Source organism: Solea senegalensis, linkage group LG17 (assembly GCF_019176455.1).
Source record: "Solea senegalensis isolate Sse05_10M linkage group LG17, IFAPA_SoseM_1, whole genome shotgun sequence".
NCBI lineage: Eukaryota > Metazoa > Chordata > Actinopteri > Pleuronectiformes > Soleidae > Solea > Solea senegalensis.
Genome location: NC_058037.1, coordinates 12110141 through 12134707, shown reverse-complemented (window position 1 = coordinate 12134707; position 24567 = coordinate 12110141). Strand labels below are relative to the sequence as shown.

General features: G+C 38.4%; 2 protein-coding genes across 5 annotated transcripts; both read right to left on the bottom strand.

Annotated features, from left to right (window-relative positions):
- Positions 1 to 258: 258 nt before the first annotated feature.
- Positions 259 to 9831, bottom strand: LOC122783967 (hydroperoxide isomerase ALOXE3-like). Of its 2 annotated transcripts, XM_044048962.1 has the most exons (14): positions 6593 to 6836; positions 6306 to 6510; positions 6124 to 6205; positions 5918 to 6040; positions 5727 to 5830; positions 5331 to 5503; positions 4589 to 4732; positions 4294 to 4497; positions 3885 to 3971; positions 3587 to 3753; positions 2862 to 2983; positions 2642 to 2742; positions 1448 to 1618; positions 259 to 1349 (listed from the first exon to the last, which is right to left on the bottom strand). In XM_044048962.1, the coding sequence occupies exons 1-14, from the start codon at positions 6737 to 6739 to the stop codon at positions 1170 to 1172; spliced, it is 2010 nt and encodes a 669-aa protein (XP_043904897.1). In that variant the 5' UTR covers positions 6740 to 6836; the 3' UTR covers positions 259 to 1169. The 2 variants fall into 2 exon arrangements, with proteins under 2 accessions (XP_043904897.1, XP_043904898.1); XM_044048963.1 differs by lacking the exons at positions 6124 to 6205; positions 6306 to 6510; positions 6593 to 6836 and adding an exon at positions 9735 to 9831.
- Positions 9832 to 10671: 840 nt separating this feature from the next.
- Positions 10672 to 23899, bottom strand: LOC122783964 (arachidonate 12-lipoxygenase, 12R-type-like). 3 transcript variants are annotated; one of them, XM_044048958.1, is made up of 28 exons: positions 23656 to 23899; positions 23341 to 23545; positions 23143 to 23224; positions 22940 to 23062; positions 22766 to 22860; positions 22499 to 22671; positions 22268 to 22411; positions 21990 to 22193; positions 21813 to 21899; positions 21504 to 21670; positions 21236 to 21357; positions 20601 to 20701; positions 19069 to 19239; positions 18814 to 18988; positions 17411 to 17580; positions 17064 to 17262; positions 16879 to 16960; positions 16666 to 16788; positions 16461 to 16564; positions 15068 to 15240; positions 14771 to 14908; positions 14484 to 14687; positions 13619 to 13705; positions 13212 to 13378; positions 12991 to 13112; positions 12765 to 12865; positions 12340 to 12510; positions 10672 to 12228 (listed from the first exon to the last, which is right to left on the bottom strand). In XM_044048958.1, the coding sequence occupies exons 1-28, from the start codon at positions 23869 to 23871 to the stop codon at positions 12052 to 12054; spliced, it is 4083 nt and encodes a 1360-aa protein (XP_043904893.1). In that variant the 5' UTR covers positions 23872 to 23899; the 3' UTR covers positions 10672 to 12051. The 3 variants fall into 3 exon arrangements, with proteins under 3 accessions (XP_043904893.1, XP_043904895.1, XP_043904894.1); XM_044048960.1 differs by having other exon boundaries at positions 17178 to 17262; XM_044048959.1 differs by having other exon boundaries at positions 18823 to 18988.
- Positions 23900 to 24567: the final 668 nt, after the last annotated feature.

Sequence of the window (24567 nt, the reverse complement as noted above, 5' to 3'; positions counted from 1 at the left end):
AGTATATAGCACAAACCTTGTTGTAAAAGCTAATGCTTCGGGCTGCTGTGTGACCTCAAGATTAAATAGTTGTGTACTCAAGCAGTTGAACAGGTGTGCCTCACCAAATGGTGCGTGAGTGTGTATGTTTGTAAGGTGCTATCTACATTGCTCATCCAAACAAAAACAGAGCTGCGGAACTGACCTAATACAACAACTCGAAAATACACCCCTGCCACATGGTTTATAAAGTCCAATATTGAGACAGCAGAAAAAGCATGAATGTTGAATTGCATTTATTGCAATTCATTTAGAGTTGAGAGGTTACATTACAAAAGATTTGGTAATGTTGCAGACGACTAAAAACCTTACTGTTTTTTAAGAGGATTATAATTCCCAGATGTATATTTAAATGTGTGTTACTTAATTTATCTGTGGTAGTGTTACATAAGGAAGGGAAAACAATAACTACATAGAAGAAAACCTGAAGCTGAAATAAGTGATTTCAGCACTAATGTAGATCAACGAAAATATGTCTCTGTTATGATCTGAATCACAGAACCTCTACTTTAAAATATACATCAGTGAACAAAATTCAGAACAACCAAATCAAATCAAATATATATATATATATATATATATATATATATATATATATATTCAGTACAATAGTCAAATCTATTCTAATCTAATCTAATTTAACAGTCAATTATTAATTATATTAATAACACAATTATTTGTCAGGTTTTCTTTGGTGGGGAAGCCAAAGCATGGGGTGGATAACAAAAGAACAATTCATTGTTTGACAAATAGTAAAGTAAGGTAGTAAAAGTGAAGCAAAATGCAGACGGAGGTGCCAGAAGTAATAGGTGGAGCAGGAAAAGACTGATGAGGCAGCCTTGGAAGAAATGTAAAAAATAAAGTAATCTACAAAAATATTTAAAACTTGCAGATTGTGCGCTAAAGTTAATGATGTTTTTACTGTATTTGTTTTACAGAATTATTCTGGCAACCACAGCTGCCAATTTTGTTTTGGGGGTTTTCTTTTTCACTGGAAAACCATTTATTATTATGTGTATTTTCATCTCCGCCGTCATGCTGTTAATATCTTATAAGAAAGGAAATGTCTAATGTCTTAGAAAGGTCTAATGCGGTCAGTTGATCATCCAGAATTGCTTCCTCTGATTGTCTTAAGTCGCGATACTGTTTTCTATCTCAGCTGGGTTCAGGTATGTGTAGGGCACTTCCAGCTGTGAGTTTCTTGCCGTTATTTCTTCACTGAGGTAAGACAACTCTGCTTGAAACTCCTTAATCATCTGCTTCAGGGCAGGTTCATCGAATCGTTGTTCAGGGTAAGCACCCAAGGGAACCTGTACAGAAAAGTACATTGACACAGGGTTTCCTGGTACAAAAGGTCTTAATCATCATCATACTGTATTCTTTAATGTATGTATGAGCACAAACTTACAAAGTCAGTGTATCTTTTTGAAAGTAACCACAACAACGCCAGTAGTTTGGCAGTATCTCCAATATTTGGGAGAGTCTCCAAAATCGTCGTCATGCTTGACTGCCCCTTAGTGGTTGGAGGAGGTTTGTGCAGCAGGATTGGACCATTTGGCAACCAGGAGAAGTAGTCGAACTAGATGATGAAACAAGTTTTAGTGTGGTAGCTACATTTTAAAAAATAAATAAATGAAATTAACTGAATTTATATTCAACATAAAGGAATCTTCAGTAGTACACATAGGCCTCGTTGTCACACACACAGAGACTTTCACACAAACACACAAAAGCCCGTTTTCCACCTATGGTACCAGCTCGTCTCGCCTCGGCATGCCATGGTTGGTTTTACACTACATAATACCTACGTAATGACTTTGTTTTACACACGACACACACAAACGAGTGACCAATGACATGCAAAGCAGTTGTTTTCAGTGCCACTGAATCATTGGAATCAGTTCATTAAAAGTATTTGTTCAGTACTTACTCCATGACCGGAGCACAGACTCTGTCTGACACAGTCACTGGACTGGACAGTGGCAGGGTTTGTGATGCCGCTCGCGATCAACGGTGCTGTCGCTAAATACATCAGACTCCTCTGTTAAATATTGACATTTTAGATATGTCCCTGGTTATAGTTGGAGATTAACCCACGATTATAGAGTGTTAAGTGTTTTGCGTAAAATCTTGCAAATTGGAGAATTTGCAGATGTCAGTAATTGTCTCCAAGTTGTTCTTTGCCCAGGGCATCAAATTTCCTAAAACCATGTAGTAGAGATACAGTAGGCAGCTACACTTGCTTGAGAACAGTTCAAGACCTTTCACCTCTCATCCAGGAAGCTTCCTCAGTTCTGACTGACTCTAGGTATTAGTTGGTTAGTTAGTTAGTTAGTTGCCCTCTTGGGGAAATTCGTTTTCACAGTTTCTGTACATTTGCTTGTCTCACTTTACAAAAAATCACAGCAGAAAAAGCTGAATGCATTTATTAGATTTAAGTAGGCCAAAATCTTGTCCAATTATAATATGAGATTGGGCCTTGCTAAGGATGATTATTAAAAGAAAAAAAAAATAAGGGATGAAGAAATTTGCAGATCTGTCAAATGTCCACTATCTTTGAAGAGTGAAAGCAAATTTGATCTCCTATTTACTCTTGCCTCACCTGTCCATTATTGACTGCAGCATGTTGAGCTGTAGATATGAAGATCACCATGGTGATGAATCTGATCACTTCCTCTGTACAATGAAAGCATTCTGGTATTCCTGTTGGCAGCACCACAATGATCAGTTATATTTGCTTTGAGATATTTTACAGTGTATAATATGCGTTGCTTTATATCCAGGTTGTGTTAACACATTGTGTCAGAGTGTGGGTTAAATACCTGATGCTTTGTTTCCCAAGAAGCCATGAGTGAATATCTCACTGATCCATTCCTGCAGCTCAGCGTCTTTACAGACATCACTGTTTGTGGGATAATAGAACTCTACCACTGCCTTCACAAATCTGATAAACACACAAACAGTTTTGGTAATTTATTGTTTAATGCATGTTTAGTGCTCCTCAACTCATCATTAGTTTTTCTGCCACAGTCCTGGCTCTAGCAACTGTTGGCAGCTTTTCTCCCATCTTCACAATGGTGATTGTCTGGATGGAATGGTGTGCTTGTCTGCAGCTACTGATGCCCCAACTGTCTTTTGTCTTCTGCAGTAGCTTTCAGCACTTGATTGTGATGCCAAGAGCATCGGTCCTGCCAAATTTGCTATTGGGCAGCAACTCAAAGTCCCCTTGCATTTCCTCCCCAATGCCACGTCCATTGCACACAAAATGGACGATGTGGAGTTATTGTGTGACCACACACGGCGATCCTCAACACACTACACTGACAGGGCAACAACTGGGACTCCAGAAAGGGCAGAGATAGAGGACTTTGTAAGTGTGTACACAATGGCTGGTGCTCTCAGAGCCTCTGCTCACCTGATATAGAGACTTTGTCAGTCCTACTTAGTAAACAATGACAATAAAGGCTTCTATTCTATTCTATATCTACATACAGTATGAGGATCTGCATCATGCTTTAAAATCAACAGCTCAAGTAATTTTGTGTACCTGTTGATAATGTTCCACACTGACAGTCCATCATCTCTGTAGTAGAAGTCAGGGACTGACTCCAGTCCCCGTTCAGCGATGTTTTCTGGCAGGCAGAGGGAGCTGTAGGTTGTTTCAGAGTGAGTCCTTCTCATAAGCTCTATCATCCCCTCATAACCAAGTGAGCTCTAATAATCAGAAACATAGAAATATTTATCATGAGAAGAGTAAATATTGCATTGTAAAAAAAGTTAAAACAACCTGTATTTACTTTATGTAAATGGAAAAGAAATAATTCTGTACGTTAACAAATCCCAACCATAGTTAGAGCCCCATCAGGTCCAAAAAGCTCTTTTCGGCCTATTGTGTTTAAGTAGAGAGTGACCCGGAAGTGTGGAATCAGCAGCTGAACAGACAAGAGGGGGAGAATGTTAGATGTCTAAATATCATTGTTTATTTTAACAGGAAGTACGCGTGCTGATCCCTAACAGGAAGACATCATTATTTGAAAAGTTCTTAATTAATAAAATGGGACGCCGAAAATAGAAAAAAAGTCCTTTATGTCAACACATAATATGGATGTGCAAATAAAAACTTTACAGATCATGCCCCGATTAGGAAGTAACAGGTTCAACAAGATCTTGAACAAAACATAAATTAAAAATCAACTATATTCATATGTTTAGGCTTAAAAGGCTTTGAGAGAAGTCATTGACAAAAACTCATACCTTGTAGAGTGGATGAATCACAGGGAAGCAGCGAAGAGTGGCAATAGCATAAACCTCAGACATAAAGTGAGTACACATGAGGTGATGAGTCGACTCATGATCCATTACATCTGCATTCCTGATAAAGATCTTAGCAAGTAGCCAGTCTGTCTCTGTGTCACTCGGCAGAAAGATGGGATTCTGCTCAGATGGTTTTTGATGCAGCTGAATAAAATGAAAACAACCGTAATGGTTTCACTTAAACGTGTACAGTGTAAATAAGTACTGTTACAGATTAATTGCGTCAGTGAAATACCTGTATTGCTATCGGTTTCAGTTTGTTTTCTGGATTTATGTAGAACAAACAGAGACCAGCAGTCACAGGCAGAGGTTCTCCATCGTGATCTCTTGGGCGAATTCCATCCATCTTCTTCTCATCAAAGATGAATATGTTGCCTTTCTGTATGGGAAGAGAACAAAACATAGCCCAGATGCCTGGTCAAAAAAAAGTCACCACCTAAAAAAAAAAAGGGGGGTCATACACTCTGATATTTCATTGGACCGCCTTTAGCTTTAATTATTGCACTCATTCCCTGTTGCATTGTTTCCATAAGCTTCTGCAATGTCACAAGATTTATTTCCGTCCAGTGTTGCATTCATTTTTCACCGAGATCTTGTATTGATGATGGGAGAGTCAGACCACTGCACAAAGCCTTGTCCAGCACATCCCAAAGATTCTCAGTGGGGTTAAGGTCTGGACTCTGTAGTGGCCAATCCATGTGTGAAAATGATGTCTCATACTCCCTGATCCACTCTTTCACAATTTGAACCCAATGAATCCTGACCAACTGCAGGACTCTCTTACCTATTTGCATAGTTAAATCCAGGTGGTGACTTTTTTTTGTAATTTAGTAACTTTGAATTGTAATAAAACTACATGCTTAAACGTACAAATTGTCTAATAATTCATCCAATGTCTTGGATTGGATTATTCAGGAACATAAAACACAAAATGGAAGATTTTCACTGGTTTAAAGCTTTTTTTTTTTTATATATACCTCCATTTCTGCCTGCAGCGATGTTCCCTCTTCCAGAAAAGGCTTCACCATCTCCTCTGAGACTGGAAAGTTTGGGGGAAGCTCCGAGCAGCATTTAATCATATTGGGGTTGATACCATTTAGAAACTGGTATCCATAAAAGTCATCTTCCTTCCAGTGCTCTCTCACGTACTCTGGAAGGAAGAAAATCAAAAAAGCAAATGCGACTTTAGAGGTCACCTGAGTTGACGTGAGTGCTGCATTTTAAGATTGACATGTATGAAAATTCCCATGCATGATAGTAATTATCTGTGCAAGTTCTGACAGGAATTGCATTCTTGGAAGCCTAACTTGAAGCTGGAGCAGTAGCTCTGCTGTGTTGTCTTAAGCAGCAGAAGTAAAACTATTGAAAATGACCTGACATTGTTGTCCGTCTGTTCCAGAAGACTTTTGTCATATCTTCAATGCTTTCCCATTTTTTTGTGGACCCAATCATCCCTTTAAGCTTGAGTTCAATACCACTGAAAACAAAGGAAAACAAAGGGAACATGACTATAAATTGGATGCAGTTTGTCTTGATTGAAAATATTAATATCCAGTAGACCCACAGGGTTTTTTTTGTATCAGCCATTTCAGTTGATTTGGACTTAGAAAAGCGGATTTCAGCTGGGAAATTGGACGCATTATCAAAGCCGTTTACTTGAGGTAGTCCTTCAGCCAATGTCTTCCACCTAAAAAGCAAACAACTGTCTTAAGTCTTCAGATAAGTCTCTGAGACAATAACTGTACAGTATATACTGTTCTGCACACTTACTGGTACAAGCTCTTTTTAAATGTCACCTCTTTTTTTCGATGTTCAATCAACAAGGGATGGTCATCCTCAAACACCTTCATGGCTAAGAGGAGAAAACAAGAGTCAATTTTAAGTTGGACAAATAGAAATTAAAAATAATGATGTGGATTTTCTATGATAACCAATTTTTGGGGTTTCCAGACCTCTCCCTCCCCTCAGATCCGCCACCTCACCCCTGGAGATCCACCTGTGACAGGGGAAAAGAAGGACTTCTCCGTCTGGAGTCGTCACCACTATTGTAGAGCAGTACCACTCATCATCTCGGAAAATAGAGCACGGATCCTTTTCCACCTTGACCAGCAGCAATTTCCCCAGAGACTTTCTTGTTTTTATGTTGTATGTCCCTGTCTGCAAGGGAAAATATAAACATACAAATACAAAACATAAAGATTTGCACTGTAAGAGCAGTGAATAACTGGATTCAACTCACACTCCCTGTCGTAAAGTCTCTGCCAATGTTGTCCAAGTTAGCTCGATCACTCTGACCTTCATTTCCAAATAGGGTGAGAAATACATGATCCCATGTTCCTGCATGTTGCATGTCACCTGTTGTCACTTCTATCTTGTACTCAACCATGATCTGTCAGTGGATAGTATCTAATATATTGCTAAAACGACAGGTCCGGGTTATTGTATTCCGCACTCTGCAGTTTTGATCTGTGCCTCTTTATCTAGTAACCTGCCCCACCCTAGTATGTAACTATTCCAGCTTTGGAGGAGGGGAAATATTTAAGTATTGAATCATAGGCTTAGAGAAACACATACTGGGTTTTTTTTTTAATTTTGAAAAAAAAACACCATACAGATACATAGAATTATGTTGATGTTATAAAAACTTGTAACATAACCGAAGAATAATGTCTGTCATTGGCACAGTGCTCACAACAAAAGTTTCCAGGTCCAGTAAATTTTTGCATTTGTACTGTTGTGCTTGTGAAGTTTTCTTCCCCAATCTATTTACCTAATCTCTTAATTTCGTGGCAACCATACAAAGGAATGAGTTTGTGAACTGGCTAATCTTGTGATGAAATTAACTGAAATGAAATCAGAGTGCACACAAATGATAGGGTTGAGAGACAACCTGTTATTTTGACAATGATAGGTTTGGCCATTTTTGGGGCATGTCTACTTAACATCCTAAGGATCCTCAAATGTACCTGCTCTGCCATGTGTAAACCACCTCATAAAAATGCACATTGTGATAGATAATTAGTCAGTGTGCAAACTAAACTTTGGCTTTTTACAGAATACCTGTGTGGAGTAGACACTATGGCACCAGACTTCTTGTATTCCCTCAAGGGATTTAGACCTTGTGTTCACACGGGATGCGTTGCGCCTGTGTTTTCACTTTGCCGTCCATGTTAACAAATGAGTGTGTTCACACGTGTCCTTTTTGAGCTTCAGGCTTCTCGTCTAGTTGTCACAAGTGTGATCCCAGCAAAAACAAAGACAGAGAGGAGCTCTGTTGATAATGATATTGACATTCTACCGGCATGATTACATAGAACTGACACCTGTCGAGCGTAGTTCTCGGAGTAAACATTAGTGGCATGGGAAAGAGTAGTGTGAGTGAAACACAGCCGCTGTGAACACACACAGGGCGAGGTAGAAGTCGGGACTCACAAGAGTTCACACTGACTTTCATTAGAGGATAATTTACTGGACTGGATTATCCAGTTAAACCACTGTTTTGTTTCTGATGTACAAAAACAACTGACACGCTAGTGAGAACTTAAGTTAACTTTTCAATTTTTTCTAGGTAAAACTTCCATCCATCTCTGCACATATACAACTATTATTGGAACAAATTTAAATTTAACCCAGAATCTCCCAGAATGCAGTCAATTAACAATCCAGGATTGCTCTCTTCATCTGTCTTCAGTAGTGATACTGTTTTCTATCTCAGCTGGGTTCAGGTATGTGTAGGGCATTTCCAGCTGTGAGTTTCTTGCCGTTATTTCTTCACTGAGGTGAGACAACTCTGCTTGAAACTCCTTCATCATCTGCTTCAGGGCAGGCTCATCAAATCGTTGGGTAAGCACCCAAGGGAATCTGCCAAAGTGACGAAACAAAGACATAAAGGTACATTGTCACAGGGTTTCCTGTTACAAAAGGTCTTAATCATCATACTGCACTTTTAGGTGACTGGACTTGCTTGTGTTTAGTTGCAGACTTTTCACCTTTTTCCTGTTTTGATTGGTTGGTGGGAAACCCCCTTAAAACCCTCTGGAAAAATTTGTGCTGAAATGCAGTCCAGAAATCATACTATTGTGCAGGGCTTGCGGAACCGCAAATATTGTCTTTCAATTTATTTATGTGTACATATATATATATATAACCTAGGTAATTGCCCCCTTGAACCTAACAACTGGTTGTGCCACCGTTAGCAGCAACAATTGATTGAATGAAGTGTTTGCAATAATAATAATAATAATAATAATAATAGTACATTTTATTTGTTGGTGCCTTTCTGACACTCAAGGTCACCTTACACAAAAACACACAAATGCAACATAAACATAGAATAAAATACAGTGAAATATAAAAATATTAGACAATAAAATTTGACAGTGCTGTGTGGTCAGTGAGAATATGATTTTCTGAAAATGGTTTTTAGTTGTGATTGTTAATTGTGGGGAGGGGTTATGTGTATATATATATATATAAAATAAATAACAAAACTGTTATAATCAAAATATATGACAGATAACATTGTACTGCTTAGTCCTTCTGGCTCTTGTGTCGATGTGAAAATAAATTGCCATAATTTGATGCATTAACTTCCACAATTACTGTAGTCTGTGGACTGTGCCACTTCTCGAATGCATTATTTTTGGTGATTTAAAGTCGTAAATTGGTCTGATTTTGCCAGTACAGCGTATTGTGAGTGATGACTGGTTAGTTTGGAGCTCAGCTTAATCATTGAGATATGTACTGTAGATAGAAATGAGGTTGTTTTGTTTAACAGCCACAACTATAATGACCAGCCAATTTGACCAGAAAGACCTGTTGGTCCAGTGAACTGATAAGAGCCCAGGGTTGGGAGCAGACAAGTACGACAATGGGATGTAAAATAGGCAAAAAAAACCAGAAATAAAATACTCATTGTTAGCTTGAGGCTATAGCAGTAGCAATGTAGAGCAAAGCAGCGGAAATCAAACGTGAAACAATACCTGATATTGTTGTCTTGTTGGCCCAGAAGACATTTTTCATGTCGTCAATGAGCCAATCATCCCTTTAAACGTCAATTCAGTCACCCTGAATTAGGACAGGGTAATACAAAGAAGAAAAGCAAATGGTTTGTGATTTTAATGGACACAGCTTGTGTCAAGTTTCAATACTTATATACACAAGACTCACATTCTGAACATCGTATCAGATAGTTCAGCTATTCTGGACTTAGTAAAGCGAATTTCAGCTGGGAACTTGTATTCATCATCAAAAACAATTTGGTGGGGTAGTCCTTCATTCACAATCATCCATCTTAAAAAAACAACAACAAAAAAAAAAACAATGAGCAAATGACTGTGAAATACATACGGATAGAGTCCCATACTGGCCTGTACACTTACTGGTACAAGCTCTTTTTAAATGTCAGCTCTTTTTTTCGATGTTCAATCCACAGGGGATGGTCATCCTCAAACACCTTCATGGCATCTGCTTCAATTCTCATTTGTTTATTTAATCCCCAAATTACAACAACATATGCAGCATAGTATTGTTTGGGTTCATTTTTTAGTCAACAATAAGCTTTCCTTTATCTTGTTAACCAGTTTTGGTGTGTATCTTCCAAATTCCTCAGAAATGTCACCTGATGTTAAAGGTTCTATCTCACTTATGTGAGTTTTGGAGGTCTACTTAAAAATATTAGCTTTTTTTTATGGTCAAAAACCTCATAGTTTCTGCAAAGGAGCCTTTTCGACTTCTCCTGTCAGTTCTGGCTCTCGCAGCCATCCCGTTTTGTGTTGTGATTGGTCAGCTACTGAGAGCATTCCTATTGGCCGCCCCCTCCCAGAGTGCGCTGTTCATCCTGCAGTTAGTCGCTTCAACACTATACCTCATTGCTTCTTATATTTTGAGTCATCAGTCACAAGAAACAGAGACAACTGAAAACCCGTATTGGTAATGAAACTGGTATTGAAAAAAGTATTGTTCAGGAACCGGTAACAGTATTGGTATTGGTAAATAAAAAATTGTATGATTGATATCCAGCCCTAGTCCTGTCTCCTGCCTTGAGAAGCTACAACAGAGAGGCGGGTGTCTGACACTGTTAGGGAGAGCTACATGGTGTCGTCGATGTCTACAGGGCAGTTAAGATGCAAATACAACTGTGTGATGCTACTGTAGTATTTGTTTTACTCAAATATTTATATGGCCTAAGTTTTATCAATTTTGCAGGACACGGACACGGTTGCCTTTGACTCAGGTGACAAGGGGATAATTATATGCAGTAGAACATTTTTATATATATATAATGGGAGGAAAACACGATTTAAAAATACATCTATAGACAATTCAGTCAGACTTTATTCATGTTGCACTTTTTATGCAAAGTAATATAATTGTAAGTGGTTTATACGATAAAGTGGCACCGCCCCACCCATTGCCTATCAATACAAGCACATAAAGAGAATCCAGAGAGAGCCCACGCACACACAAGCTGAACATGCAAATTCTACACAGAAAGGCCCTCAGATCAAACCTTCTTGCTGTGAGTCAACAATGCTAGAAAAACTCATCTCAGTAATCAGTGATGAGGAAACATTGGAGACTAAAAATACTAATAAATGACCAGAAAAAGAAGCAGGAATTAAAAGAATAGAAAATAAATACACAAAGTTAAATAAAAGTTAATAAAATTGTATATTGGTGAGGTAAAATATACTAAAATATAATAAGATAGATAAAGAAAATAAAAGTTTGATTAAAAATCAGAAAGTGAGTTAAATTAGAAACGAGTGAAAATGACTAAATAAACTAAAACATTACGGTCAATGAAATAATAAATGCTGTTGAATACATCAAATTAATTATTATGTAGACTAATGCGTGGGATAAATAAAATGTATAGGGACATGGTGTGCACCAATACCCACAACTCTCTGTATTCAATCCCGATCAGGTTGACAGTCTTGTGTTTCTGGTAAATAATATTAGGAATTAAGTTGGGCCGTTTGCCTTGACCATAGCATTATTACATTTTAGATCAAAGCTGTAGGAGCTTCCTCTAGTCAGATATTTCCCATTCAGGGAGTGTTTATTCCATCCTACTCAATACTCTTAACACTAGCAGCATTGCTAATAAATGACATTAAGACATAAAGAAATTTTTTTGGATTAGTTTTTTTTTTACTTTCATCAATGGTGGATCTAAGTTTCCTGTTAAAACTGATTGTAAAATCAGGAGAGGAGGGTAAATAGTCAGCACTTGTCACATAAAAGGTCAATAACATTTGCAGCTACTTCAATGGTGAAATAGCGTTTCCCCATAGTTCATTCTACAAACTTGTTGCATAAAACCATTGACATTTAAAAACATTTTACACAGAAATTATCAAAGATTCCCACATCTACGTCTAAAGAAACACAAAAGTAGAGACCAGGTCTCTGCCAGTAATTACAAGGTCTAAAATGTGGCGTCTTTAGCTGTACCTTCACCTTGTTTTTACCTGTCCTTAAAGATAATAGTAGATAGTTGTAGTTCCTGTTATTCATGATCCAAATCCTCTTAACTAGTGAGCACACAGTAACTCTGCTTTTAGAATCAATATGTTGAAAACCAAATATGATGATCAAAACCTCTTACTATCCCGTCATATGGCATGCCCCCAGAATCACACACAGAATAATGCAATATGATCAGCTAATAGCCTGATCCCTGCAACTGCCTTAAATACTTGTACTGTTTTCTATCTCAGTCGGGTTCAGGTATGTGTAGGGCACTTCCAGCTGTGAGTTTCTCGCTGTTATTTCTTCACTGAGGTAAGACAACTCTGCTTGAAACTCCTTAATCATCTGCTTCAGGGCAGGCTCATCAAATCGCTCAGGGTAAGCACCCAAGGGAATCTGCCAGTGACAAAACCAAGACAGAAAAGTACATTAACAAAGGCTTTCTTGGTACAAAAGGTCTTAAATCAGCATACTGTATTTTTTATGTATGTATGAGCACAAACGTACAAAATCAGTGTATCTTTTTCCAAGTACCCACAACAATACCAAGGATTTGGCAGTCACTCCAACATTTGGGAGGGTCTCTAAAATTGTCTTCATGCTTGACTGCCCCTTAGTGGTTGGAGGAGGTTTGTGCAGCACGATTGGACCGTTGGGCAAACAGGAGATGTAGTCATACTAGACGATGAAACAAGTTTTAGTATCTATATGAATACATTTATGCTATTTTATGTCATACAGCGAGGGTGTACGATATTTTATCAATCAAGTCTAATGGTCAGATAATAACCTGCTGACAGCAGATTAAAAGAATAAGATAACTGCACTCAAATAGAGAGAGACGGAGAGTGCTGCTGTTTACATAGACTGCCAAAGTGGAGGGGTGCGTTTGATATGTGCAAGTGTCACTACATTATCAACTCTCGCCTCACCTGTCCATTATTGACTGCCGAATGTTGAGCTGTCACTGTGAAGATCACCATGGTGACAAATCTGATCACTTCCTCTGTACAATGAAAGCTTGCTGGCATTCCTGTCAACAGCACAACCACAGTTAACCTTTGGCATTCACCGTTGAATCATTTAAATGTACTAGAGGTTACTTTACTCTACATGCAGGTTGTGTTACCACATCATGTCAGAACAAGGGTTACATACCTGTGGCTTTGTTTCCCAAGAAGCCATGAGTGAATATCTCACTGATCCAGTCCTGCAGCTCAGTATCTTTACCAACTTCGTCATCAGTTGGATAATAGTACTCCACAACTGCCTTCACAAATCTTATAAACACGCAAAAGCATTTTGAATTTGATGATTTGCATGTTGAAAAAAGATAGTCCCCCTTTACCGTGCCTGCTGTAAAAAGATCATTACAGTACCTGTTGATGATGTTCCACACTTTGAGTCCATCATCTCTGTAGAAGAAGTTGGGGACAGACTCCAGTCCTCGTGCAGTGATGTTCTCTGGCAGGCAGAGGGAGCTGTAGGTTGTTTCAGCGTGAGTTCTTCTCATGAGCTCTATCACCCCCTCATACCCAAGTGAGCTCTAAATAATAAATAAGGCAATCAGAGATGGCACACTTCCCTCCATTCACGCAACAAGCCTCTAACAGACACACACAGAGCCACTAAAAAAAAATATTTCACTCCCATGCAGAAATATTCATCATGACATGTATATTACTCTGAGATAAAAAGTACATTGTCTAAGTATTAAGAAAATGTACATGATTAAATATAATTGAATTAGACATCATTTTGTATGTTGAATGTATAAGAGTCCTACCACAGAAAGAATCTCATTGGGTCCTAAAAGCAAACTGCGGGCCATCATGTTTATGTGGATACTGCTCTGGATGTGTGGAACCAACAGCTGAGAGAGGAGTAAAAAAATGTTTATTTCAACACATCACATCGTGGTTATTTTGATCACTATAAGACAACAAGTCATGTTCAAAGATGCATCTCCATATAGTTCGTAGGAATAAATTATAATAAATATATTTATATCAATCTAGTGATGTCCTGATCAGCTTTTAAGGTCCTAATCTGACAGCTGTAATCAGCATTGTTTGACCAAACCATTTGATAATGGTTTGAATTTGTGTTATATTTCATAATTACATACCATAATTACATACTAAAGCTTTAAAATATGGTCAGTTCTGTCATACAGGTAATATGAATTAAATGCCACTACAAGTCTGAACCTAATAAAGCAACACTAGTCTACAGCTGAGCTACATAACTGTTAAAAAAGTGTAAACTGACAACCAGCAGCTTATCATCCTTATCCATCTACTGTATGTCAGAATATAAATATATACGTCTAATTTGAGTTAATTTAATTAGTTTTTGCACACACACACCAATTAGTGAGAGTGAATTTGTCCTCTGAATTTAACCCATCTTATTACACACCAGCAATTGTGGCACTTAAAGGATGTGGAAAAGTAAATGTCATCAGTATTTTAGATTTTGGCGAAGAGGAAACAACAAGTTTGACCAAGTGGACAAAATATGGACCACAAGTTATAAATTACTTTTGCTATTTCGGGTTTAAAAGGCTTTGAGGGAGGATTAAACAAGCCGAAGGCTGATTATCATTTTAAATCCAGCGAATGGAGAAGATCTCTGCTGTGTCGTCATACCTTGTAGAGAGGATGAATTGCAGGGAAACAGCGAAGAGTGGCAATAGCATAAACCTCAGCCATAAAGTGAGTACACAGGAGGTGATGAGTCGACTCATGATCTATTACATCTGCATTTCTGATGAAGATCTTAGCAAGTAGCCAGTCTGTCTCTGTGTCACTCGGCAGAAAGATGGGATTCTGCTCAGATGGTTTTTGATGCAGCTGAATATAATGAAAAGTGTTGATTTCACTCCACATAATATAAAAATGAATATGGTGACAGATTTATTGTGTCAGTGAAACACCTGTATTGCTATCGGCTTAAGTTTGTTTTCTGGATTCATGTAGAACAAACAGAGACCAGCAGTCACAGGCAGAAGTTCTCCATTGTAATCTCGAATTCCATCCATCTTCTTTAGGTCATAGATGAATATGTTGCCTTTCTGTATGTTAAGGAATCAAGACATCATAACGAAGCACAGACTTGTAATAACACGCACATGTATGATTCAGGAAGTTTACCTCTATAAAACTACAGACCGTACAAATTGGTTTCCTCAACAGATGATGGTCACCCGTTTAAAGTCACTCTTCTGTCCTACCTTCAGTTCCATTTGCAGAGAGGTTCCTGTTTCTAGAAAAGGCTTGACCATCTCTTCTGTGACTGGAAAGTTTGGGGGAATCTCCCTGCAGCATTTGATCATATTGGGGTTGCATCCATTCAGAAACTGGTATCCATAAAAGTTGTCTTCCTTCCAGTGCTCTTTAACGTACGCTGGAATATAAACAAAATGGCAAAAATATGAGGAGAAAATCGTCTCACTATGATCTGAACTGTTTTGCTACTTTTTGTAGTTTGTCTTAAATATTTGAGGTAGAATGCAGCAAAAATTGTCATATTTATAAAAGCACACGTTACATATATAAACATGTTCACAGACAGTAATGCTAAATAAATCAGTATATACAGAATATACAAACATATACAAAAAAAAGTCACCACCTGGATTTAACTAAGCAAATAGGTAAGGGGTTGCTGCAGTTGGTCAGGTCTAGGTTCAGCAACATTATGTGCCCAAAGAATGAGGTCAGCTGACTACCTGAATATAATGAATGAATATAATGATATTCCATCTATGCATTTTTTTTCTTCCCTGATGACATGGGCATATTCCAAGATGACAATGCCAGGATTCATCAGGCTCAAATTGTGACAGAGTGGTTCAAGGAGCATGAGACATCATTTTCACACATGGATTAGCCACCACAGAGTCCAGACCTTAACCCCATTGACAATCTTTGGGATGTGCTGGAGAAGGTTTTGCTCAGTGGTCTGACTCTCCCATCATCAATACAAGATCTTGGTGAAAAATGAATGCAACACTGGACGGAAATAAATCTTGTGACATTGCAGACGCTTATGGAAACAATGCCACAGTGAATGAGTGCCGTAATCAAAGCTAAAAGCGGCCCAACGTTTTTTTTTTTTAGGTGGTGACTTTTTTTTTGGCCAGGCAGTGTATGTTTGTCGATAAAGAAACTACTGTTTCATTTAATGCTTTTAGATCAGCCCACAATGGCAAACCAATTAAAAAAGGGTATTATTTAGATCATATAGATTTACCATATCAGAATCTGTTTTATTGGCCAAATATGACAACATTCTGTGTACTTAAAAAAACTTATACATCGCACTTATGACTAGCACTTCATAGTTTGGCTTACTTGAAGCTCTTACTTACTTCTAGCTCTTATTTGTACTCAAATGTTTAAATGCACTTATTGTAAGTCGCTTTGGATAAAAGCGTCTGCTAAATGTAATGTAATTTAACTGCTTTTGCCTCTGTCGGAAAATAGCCTGTAGCAACTGGGCTGTGACATTACTAGTTATCCAACTAGAAAGACTTGTTTGTGCAGTGAACTGATCAGAGCCTCTAATATGCAGCAGCACTGCCATGTTGAGTTAAGCAGCAGAAATGAGGTATGAAGCCATACCTGACACTGTCGTCTCTTTGTCACATAAGACATGTGTCATGTCTTCAATGGTTTCCCATGTTTTTGTGGATAAAAACATCCCCTTAAGATTGAGTTCATCAAAACTGAATCAATACAGGGTGGAAAAAAAGCAAAACAAAATGCAACATGACTGTAATGGATGCAGTTTGTGTTGACTGTAATTATTAATATAGAGAAGACCCACATTGAACTCTGTGTTTCCATCAATTCAGTAAATCTAGATATAGATAAGCAGATCTCAGCTGGAGGGTTGGAGCCATCGTTGAAGCTGATGATGTGGGGCAGTCCTTCAGTCATCGTCCTCCATCTAAATAACAAATGATGTAACAAAAAAGTGCCAGATGCATACAGATAGAGCCTATATCTGTAGAGCACACAAACTGCCCTGTACACTTACTGGTACAGACTCTTTTTGGATGTCAGCTCTTTTTTCCGCTGTTCAGTCAACAAGGGATGGTCATCCTCAAACACCTTCATAGCTAAGAGGAGAAAACAATACACAGCTTTTTAGTTGCAAATAGATAACAGCACAAAAAGACACTTAGAATATGTCAAAAGTTGTACTATCCAAATTTTCCAGACCTCTCCCTCCCCTCAATTCCACCTCTTCTCCCCTGGTGATCCACCTGTGACAGGGGAAAAGAATGACATCTCCTTCTGGAGTGGTCACCACTATTGTAGAGCAGTACCACTCGCCTGGAGAAACTAAAGGATCTTTTTCCATCTTGACAATCAGAAGTTTCCCCAGAGATGAACTGGTTTTTATGGTGTACGTCCCTGTCTGCAAGGGAAGAAAATACATAAACACTGAAGGAAGCGCAACATATGTTGAAAAAGGATATTTATCTGCCTAATCAAGTATATGTATGCATAAGCAACATAAACCAAATAAGCAATAGAAGAGCAATAAACATCTGGATTCAACTTACAGTCCCAGTTGAACTGAAGTCCCTGCCAAAGTTGTCCACCTTAGTACGATCACTCTGTCCTTCATTTCCAAATAAGGTCAGAGATACATGGTCCCATGTTCCTGCATATTGCATTTCATCGATTTTCACCTCTAGCTTGTACTCAGCCATCGTCAGTCGGCGGCTAATATCTGTAAAGAAACAAATAAAAGCTGCAGGTCCAGGTTTTCATTCTTATTGCCTCCTTATCCTTAGCCCCACCCCTAATTAGCTGAGTAGAAATGGTATATTATCAAATTAGGCTTAAAGCAACAATAATCATCAGTATGGACAGTCAGCAAAGAAACTTTGTTAGAGGAATTGAAGCAGAGGAAAAGTGAGTGAATAAATGCCTGGGCAAGTGAATATCAGACCAAATTTTAAGCATGATCCCAGTGTCTGAAACAGTTTCTGTGGAGTAGGCCCAGGCTCTCTCTGCTTTCCACCTCTTCCAAGTAGAAGTTGCCCACTATTGATTGTAGTGATCCCACAACACACCTGTAGTTCTGCCCTTTAGAAGCCTTTATTATACTGAAAGGTAGTGGTCAGGTAGAGGTCAAACAGGGAGTAAAGTTGTCTGCAGTGAGGTTGGTCCTGTGTGAGTGGATGAGATGAAAGAGTCCATACCTGTGGCAGGCCTTAAAACTACTGGTAAAATAGATCTAAATCTATTTATTTATTTATTTATTTATTTAATCACAAGTTCCCCTTCACTCACCAGTGAAGTTATCTGAGAACAGTGGAGATACACATGTGATAGCACTTATTGCTATGGATCACTCCAAACTAATTTTGAAGTCCTTAATGATTTTTTTCATGAAACCTCTACTATTCTCAGTTTGATCTTCATTCATTATACATTGGCTCAGAAAAGCTTTTCTGAGCCAATGTATGATGAATTCTGTCTCTTGACAAATTTGAGTGTTTTCCATACTTTGAGAAAATGCGTCTTATAATACATGAACTGAATTAGGTTAGGGGCTGCAAGCAAGACATCTGTCCAACACCGGGCAGTGTGATTATTTATGCATTTCACCTTGCCAGACTAGGCAAAGTGACAACTGGAAATGCTCGACAACCATGGAACTTGACTAAACTGCTAGAGATTGCCATTAAACAATAGTTTGAAAAAAAAAAAAAGAAAAAGCAGCTGTTTTGTCCATTTTCAGCCAACAGCATAAATCATTCTCCATTTAAGTTGAGGATTAACTGTAAAAACTGTTATACCATAGACAAAATACTGTACATGTATGTAATCCATGCAACTGTGTGAATATTTATGTTTTATCAGGATCAGAGAAAGTACAGTACAATATTTGCAGTACACTGTAAATCAAAGCAATGACAACTTGTTTACTATTGTTGAAAATGTGGTCCCACTCAACTGCTTACACTGTTTTCAATGACATCAGGGTTCATGTTATCATAAGGCAGCTCCAGCTCCAAGTTTCTTTTCGCAATAGCCACACTCAGGGAGGACAGTTCTGCCTGAAAATCCCTAATCATCTGCAACACTGCTGGCTCTTCAAAGCGTTGCTCTGGATAATTACCCAGAGGTACCTGCCAGAAAGACAAATGAGGCAGTGAATAAACAAGCCCAGCACATTTTGGACATCTAGGGCCAAAAAGGTTATACTTACAAAGTCATCAAACTTCATGCTAAGCTGCCGGACAAGCAACATTGAGAGTGTCCCTTCATATTTTGTTGGCAGACTCCTCAAGATGGCCTCAATGCTTGATTGTCCCTTTGTTGTTGGCGGAGGTTGGTGAAGCACTGCTGGATTATTGGGTATCCAACCGATATAAGAAAACTACAGACACATTACAGCAGCGGTTTACATTGTGGATTTTGAGCCATGCAACACAGGAACTGCATGAAGAGAACAGGTTCACTGCTCTCATCTTATTAGAACAGCGATTCCCAAATTGGGTTACCCCCAGTGATACGTGAAGTTACATTAATAGATGTTTAAACACAAATTCAGCCAAACATTGCAGTAGATTTCTTTAAAAAAAAAAAAATGTGAACTGGTGTTGCTTACTGAACATGCTCGTCATTCTTAAATACATCTGTTTGAATTTGAGAGATTTTATTTGATGTGTGCAGCTTACAGGCAGACCATTTTAGTTTAAGTGCACAGGAGTAGGGCGTTCATGGCTGGAGGTCAAATGTCTGAAGGGATATGGGACTGAAAATACTGGGAACCACTGTACCAGAAGATTAAAGGCTGGGTGCAGAATTGACAGTACATATTAATTCAAGATATAATCATATATGTATATAAATATAACATCTATACATCAGTTTCTATATTGGAATTTTTTTTTTTTTAGAAATTGTATTAATCCCTTAAGAAAAAGATTTCTCTGCATTTGACCCATCCTAGAATTAGGAGCAGTGGGCTGCCACACTGAGTAGTGCCCGGGGAGCAATGGGGGTTGGGTACCTTGCTCAGGGGTACCCCAGCCCTTTTTTGGCCTGGTGGGGACTTGAACTGGTGACTCTCCGGTTACAAGCCAAGTTCCCTTTCCACTTGGCCACGGGTTGCCACAATTGTTTATTCCATGTAGGAACATTTACTCTGCAAAAGGATCATGGCACCACCAGCTTTTGTTAATGTACCAAATTGTGATTGAAAGTTGGTTTTATATCTTTGAGTTTAAACTCATGCAACATTTGTATGTAATGCTCAACCATGTCTTGAATAAACCAGTGTCACATCACAAATTTTGACATGAAATAGGACACAGGTTTTTACCAATAGCATTAATTAGGGTTTCCGCTGCAGTTGGAGGGCCAGGGTTTGCCATTGTTCCAGTGTAAGAGTAGGTCACAATAATTACATGACACCAACTTGTAGGTGGGAGGTTTTCCTGAAACTATACATTTCCCATAATTTTGGGTGTTACATAACATTGCTTAAGACTTTTGCATAGTACTATAGTCTCCCCTGGCAATAAATCATCACACTGGAATAGTGTCAGTTATACCATGACTTTTTGATTTTATATAAATTACGAAATAGTTTTGTCAGTGAAAATTCACGTCATAAGGGAATTAAAAACATTGAGTTTTATTAAGCGTAATCATTATATATCCTTGAAAAAAAACAAAAAAAAAAAACACTTTTCACAAAACAGTTCAGTTGACAGCTTATAGCAAAATGTTTACCTGTCCGTGGTTCCCTACAGAATGGCGAGCTGTTGAAGTGAAGATCACTACAGTGATGAACCTGACAAGTTTCTCCACAGTTTGAAAGCTGGAAGGAATTCCTGTCAGAAATATGGTGTTGGGTTAAGTCAATAGAGTAAATTCCCAATAAAGCATTACATTTTGTTGGACTTGAAAGTATTTAGAGCCCTCAGCCTGTTAACTGACTTTTTACTTTTCTGCTAACCATGAGATATGTTATTTGTACATTTTAAGTCATTGTTTTGGCAGATTTTTCCTAATCACATGAAGGACACAAGCGTATTGCTGCCACACCAGCAAAAGAAACAGAGCAGTGTCATGTATATAAGTTTAAAAATGCTTTACTGTTTTTACTCTACGAGGACATGATGCTGTCGTATATAAACTTGCAAAGCACTGCGTTTAACAGAAATTATGTTGAGGCAAAGGGTTACAAAAAAAAAAGCCTAAATCGGTTGCATTTATGTCTAAACCCAATCACATTCATAACCAGGAAATCATTACCCTTATTTCAGCCAGAACTGCCACAAGTGGTTAACTGCAGCTCTCCGTTTAGTTTCTTCATAAACTGAAATAACTACCTGGGAAATTAAGGGAGGGTGATAATAGCGTACCAGAGCTGCGTTTTCCCAGAAAAGCATAGTGGAAGATTTCATTGACCCATTCCTGGAGCTCAGAATCTGCTGACACGTCACGGTCAGATGGATAATAATAGGACACCACTGCTGTGACAAATCTGAGGACAATTACAACATTAAAGTCTTGACAAGATTTCAAAGATGAATTATGATTTACAAGGGGGTTGATGAAGAACTGCCAATATTTTGTTGTACATTCCATCACCAAATCATGAACTTTGACCTTCAGTAGGCAGGAGGTCACCTGTTGATGATGTTCCACAACCTCAGTGCATCGTCTCGGTAATGAAAGTTGGGAATGGACTGCAGCCCGCGAGAGGCAATGTCTTCAGGAACACAGAGGGAGGCGTAGGTTGTTTGGGAGAGCCCCCTTCTTATAAGTTCCATTTGTCCTTCTGCTCCAAGTGAACTCTGGCAAATAAAGAACAGGTAACTCAAAATGAAATTCAAGCAAATGTTCTCTATAACATACATGTACATCTTATAAAAGATGAAAATATGATCAATGTGAGGTTGTCGGACTGAATTATGCCAAAGAAAGATCATAAGTCACATTTGTAAGTAATTTGCCGGAGCCATAAAGACGAACACGAGCGAAGATGTTGATATGGAGTGTATTTCGATGATGGGGGATCAGCAGCTGTGAAGAGGAGAAAGTAAGGATACATTAGCATAAATAAGCAATCATGGACATCACTGAGAGAAAAAAGAAAAAGAGAGAACAGCCTACCTTGTGCAAAGGATGAATCGTAGGGAAGTTGCGAAGTGTAGACACTGTGAAAACCTCAGGAATTAGATGAGTGGTCTGCAAATGTGTTGCTAATGTAGTACAGAGGAACTCTGCGTGCCTCACAAATAGTTTAGCCAGCAGCCAGTCAGTGTCCATGTCACTGGGAAGAAAAACCAGGCTCTCCTTTGATTCTCGCTGACCAAGCTGAGGGCAAAGGAATGTTTGAGTTTGCAGAGGGTTATTAAAAAAAACAAAATAAATACTCCAATAAGAAATACCTGAATTGCAATGGGCAGTAGTTTCTTCTCTGGATTTATGTAGAGTAAGCAGATGGGAGCTGGAAGAGCTAGTGGTTTACCATCAATAACTCTTGTAGGCAGGCCATCCAAGATCTTGTAATCACTTATGAAAATGTTACCTTTCTGTTGAATGTAAATGAATTCATATTTGACAACATAAAAAAGAAAAAGACCATAAATGACATAGATGAGGAGATGAACTTTTCATACCTTCATCTCTGTTGTTAAAGAGCTTCCTTTGGCAAGAAAAGGCTTCACCATTTCCTCAGTGACGGCTAAATTGGAGGGAAGCTTTGTGCAACGTTGGATAACAAAAGGGTTGAGTCCATTTAGAAACTGGTATCCAAAAAAGTCATCGTCCTTCCAGTGCGCCAACACGTACTCTTGGACATAAGTCGATAATCAATTAAGTTGTGAATGTCCATACTCATATACATACACATACTTTAAATCTTATATCACAATATCCTACAGTACCTGAAATAGGCGACTCTCTAAACAAAGGCACCCTCTTCATCTCCTCAAAGCTTTTCCACTGCTCTTTAAGATTGGTCAGTTTAAACACATTCGATCTGAGTTAAGCACAGAAAAACTCCTTTCAATATTAGACTAAAAAACGAAATAAAAGCAAACGGTTATTGTAGCCCTTACAAATTTTCAAGGGAATGGCTGTATTGAGCAATTCTTGAAAATGAGAAACGGACTCCCGCAGGCAGAGCGCTTGGATCTTTTATGTTCACAATGTATGACATTCCCTCTGCGTACTTTTCCCACCTGCACCAAGAGAAGAATAAGAACCTTAATGTTCACAGAGCAGCAGCTTATTCAGCTGTAGTTTGACAACAAACACTCACCTGTACTTTAATTTTTGTTTCACCAGTTCTTTTTTCCTTTGGTCAACTAGCTGAGGGTGGAAATCTTCAAAAGCTTTTGTACCTGTGCAGAATAAAGCCCAGATGGATAGGAGGAAAAAAAAAAAAACTTAAACAGAGACTTATTTAAATAACATTTTATGAAGTGATCAAAAGCAATGTTCTTTGAAACTTCTTTACCTCTTCCTCCTCTCAGCATCACCGATCCACCTGTTTTTAGCCATTGGTAACAAGGGAAAAGAATCTCATCCTCCTCAGGTGTCCTCACCACTATCTTGGAACAGAACCAGGACCGGTGTGAGGATTTATAGGCAGGGCTGCTCTCCAGTTTGAGGAAGAGAAGGCTTCCTAAAGAGACACTTGTAGTCACAGAATGTGTTGCCATCTGTGGTGAGAGGATAATGCACTCAGGATTATTAACTTAGACCACATGGCACGTGTCGCTCACATCAGATTGTTTTCTAAACGAGTATTAAGATAGTTTTCCCAACTTTCCTTTCCTTCTCCAGAGCTGATCAGTCGAGTGCGTTCAGATTCCCTTTCAGTGCCGATCAGGGTCACAAAAATGTTATCAAATGTGCTTCCTGGCATCATCTTCCCTGTGGTCACATTCAGAGTGTACTCTGCCATCATGTCTGGTGTGCTGCAACAACAGAGACATACAAAGGCAAAAAGAGCACTGACGGTTTGCAGCAAATGGCGTAACTCCATTTTTCAAACTGTCTCAGGATGTGATGTCACACGGGCAAACGTCAGGAAGCTCGTCAGCACTGCTCGAGCTTAAGTAACAGCATTCACAGGTGTTGGGTATTTCCTGATTGTAAGACTGAGAGTGAGTTCATTAAGGCTCAGAATTCACTTTGTGTTAAAGTGTAATTTACTCACTTTCTCAGCCTATATATGAAACATTCAAGATGATACATTCTCCAAAGATACAAAAAGTGACACACAAGTCACAGTGGATTCCTTTGTTTTCTCTACTGCTTTTCCATTCAGTGTTGTAGCATGAAGAAAAAGGCAGGTACATCTTGGTGTTTTGGAATTTCATGAAGGATTACACAGATTTTTTTTTTTTTGTCATGACGGAAATATAAACATTATCTAATTCTAATAGTCACAAGTGAGAGTGAATGAAATGCTGATTACAATAGTTAAACAGTGAAATACAAATACAACACATTATGCAAGCTGTGATGGAAACTTGTAGGTATCGCTTCTGAAACATTAAGCATATATGAACAGTGAAATTAATAACATATATATATATACATGTATATATACATACATATGTGTCGGTATGCATATATATATGTTAAACATGGTTCACATGATGCCAAGAGTTTTTAATTATTTTCAGCTAACATAACTGCCCATATCAACTCATTGAAAACACAGTAGCAAGTAAAC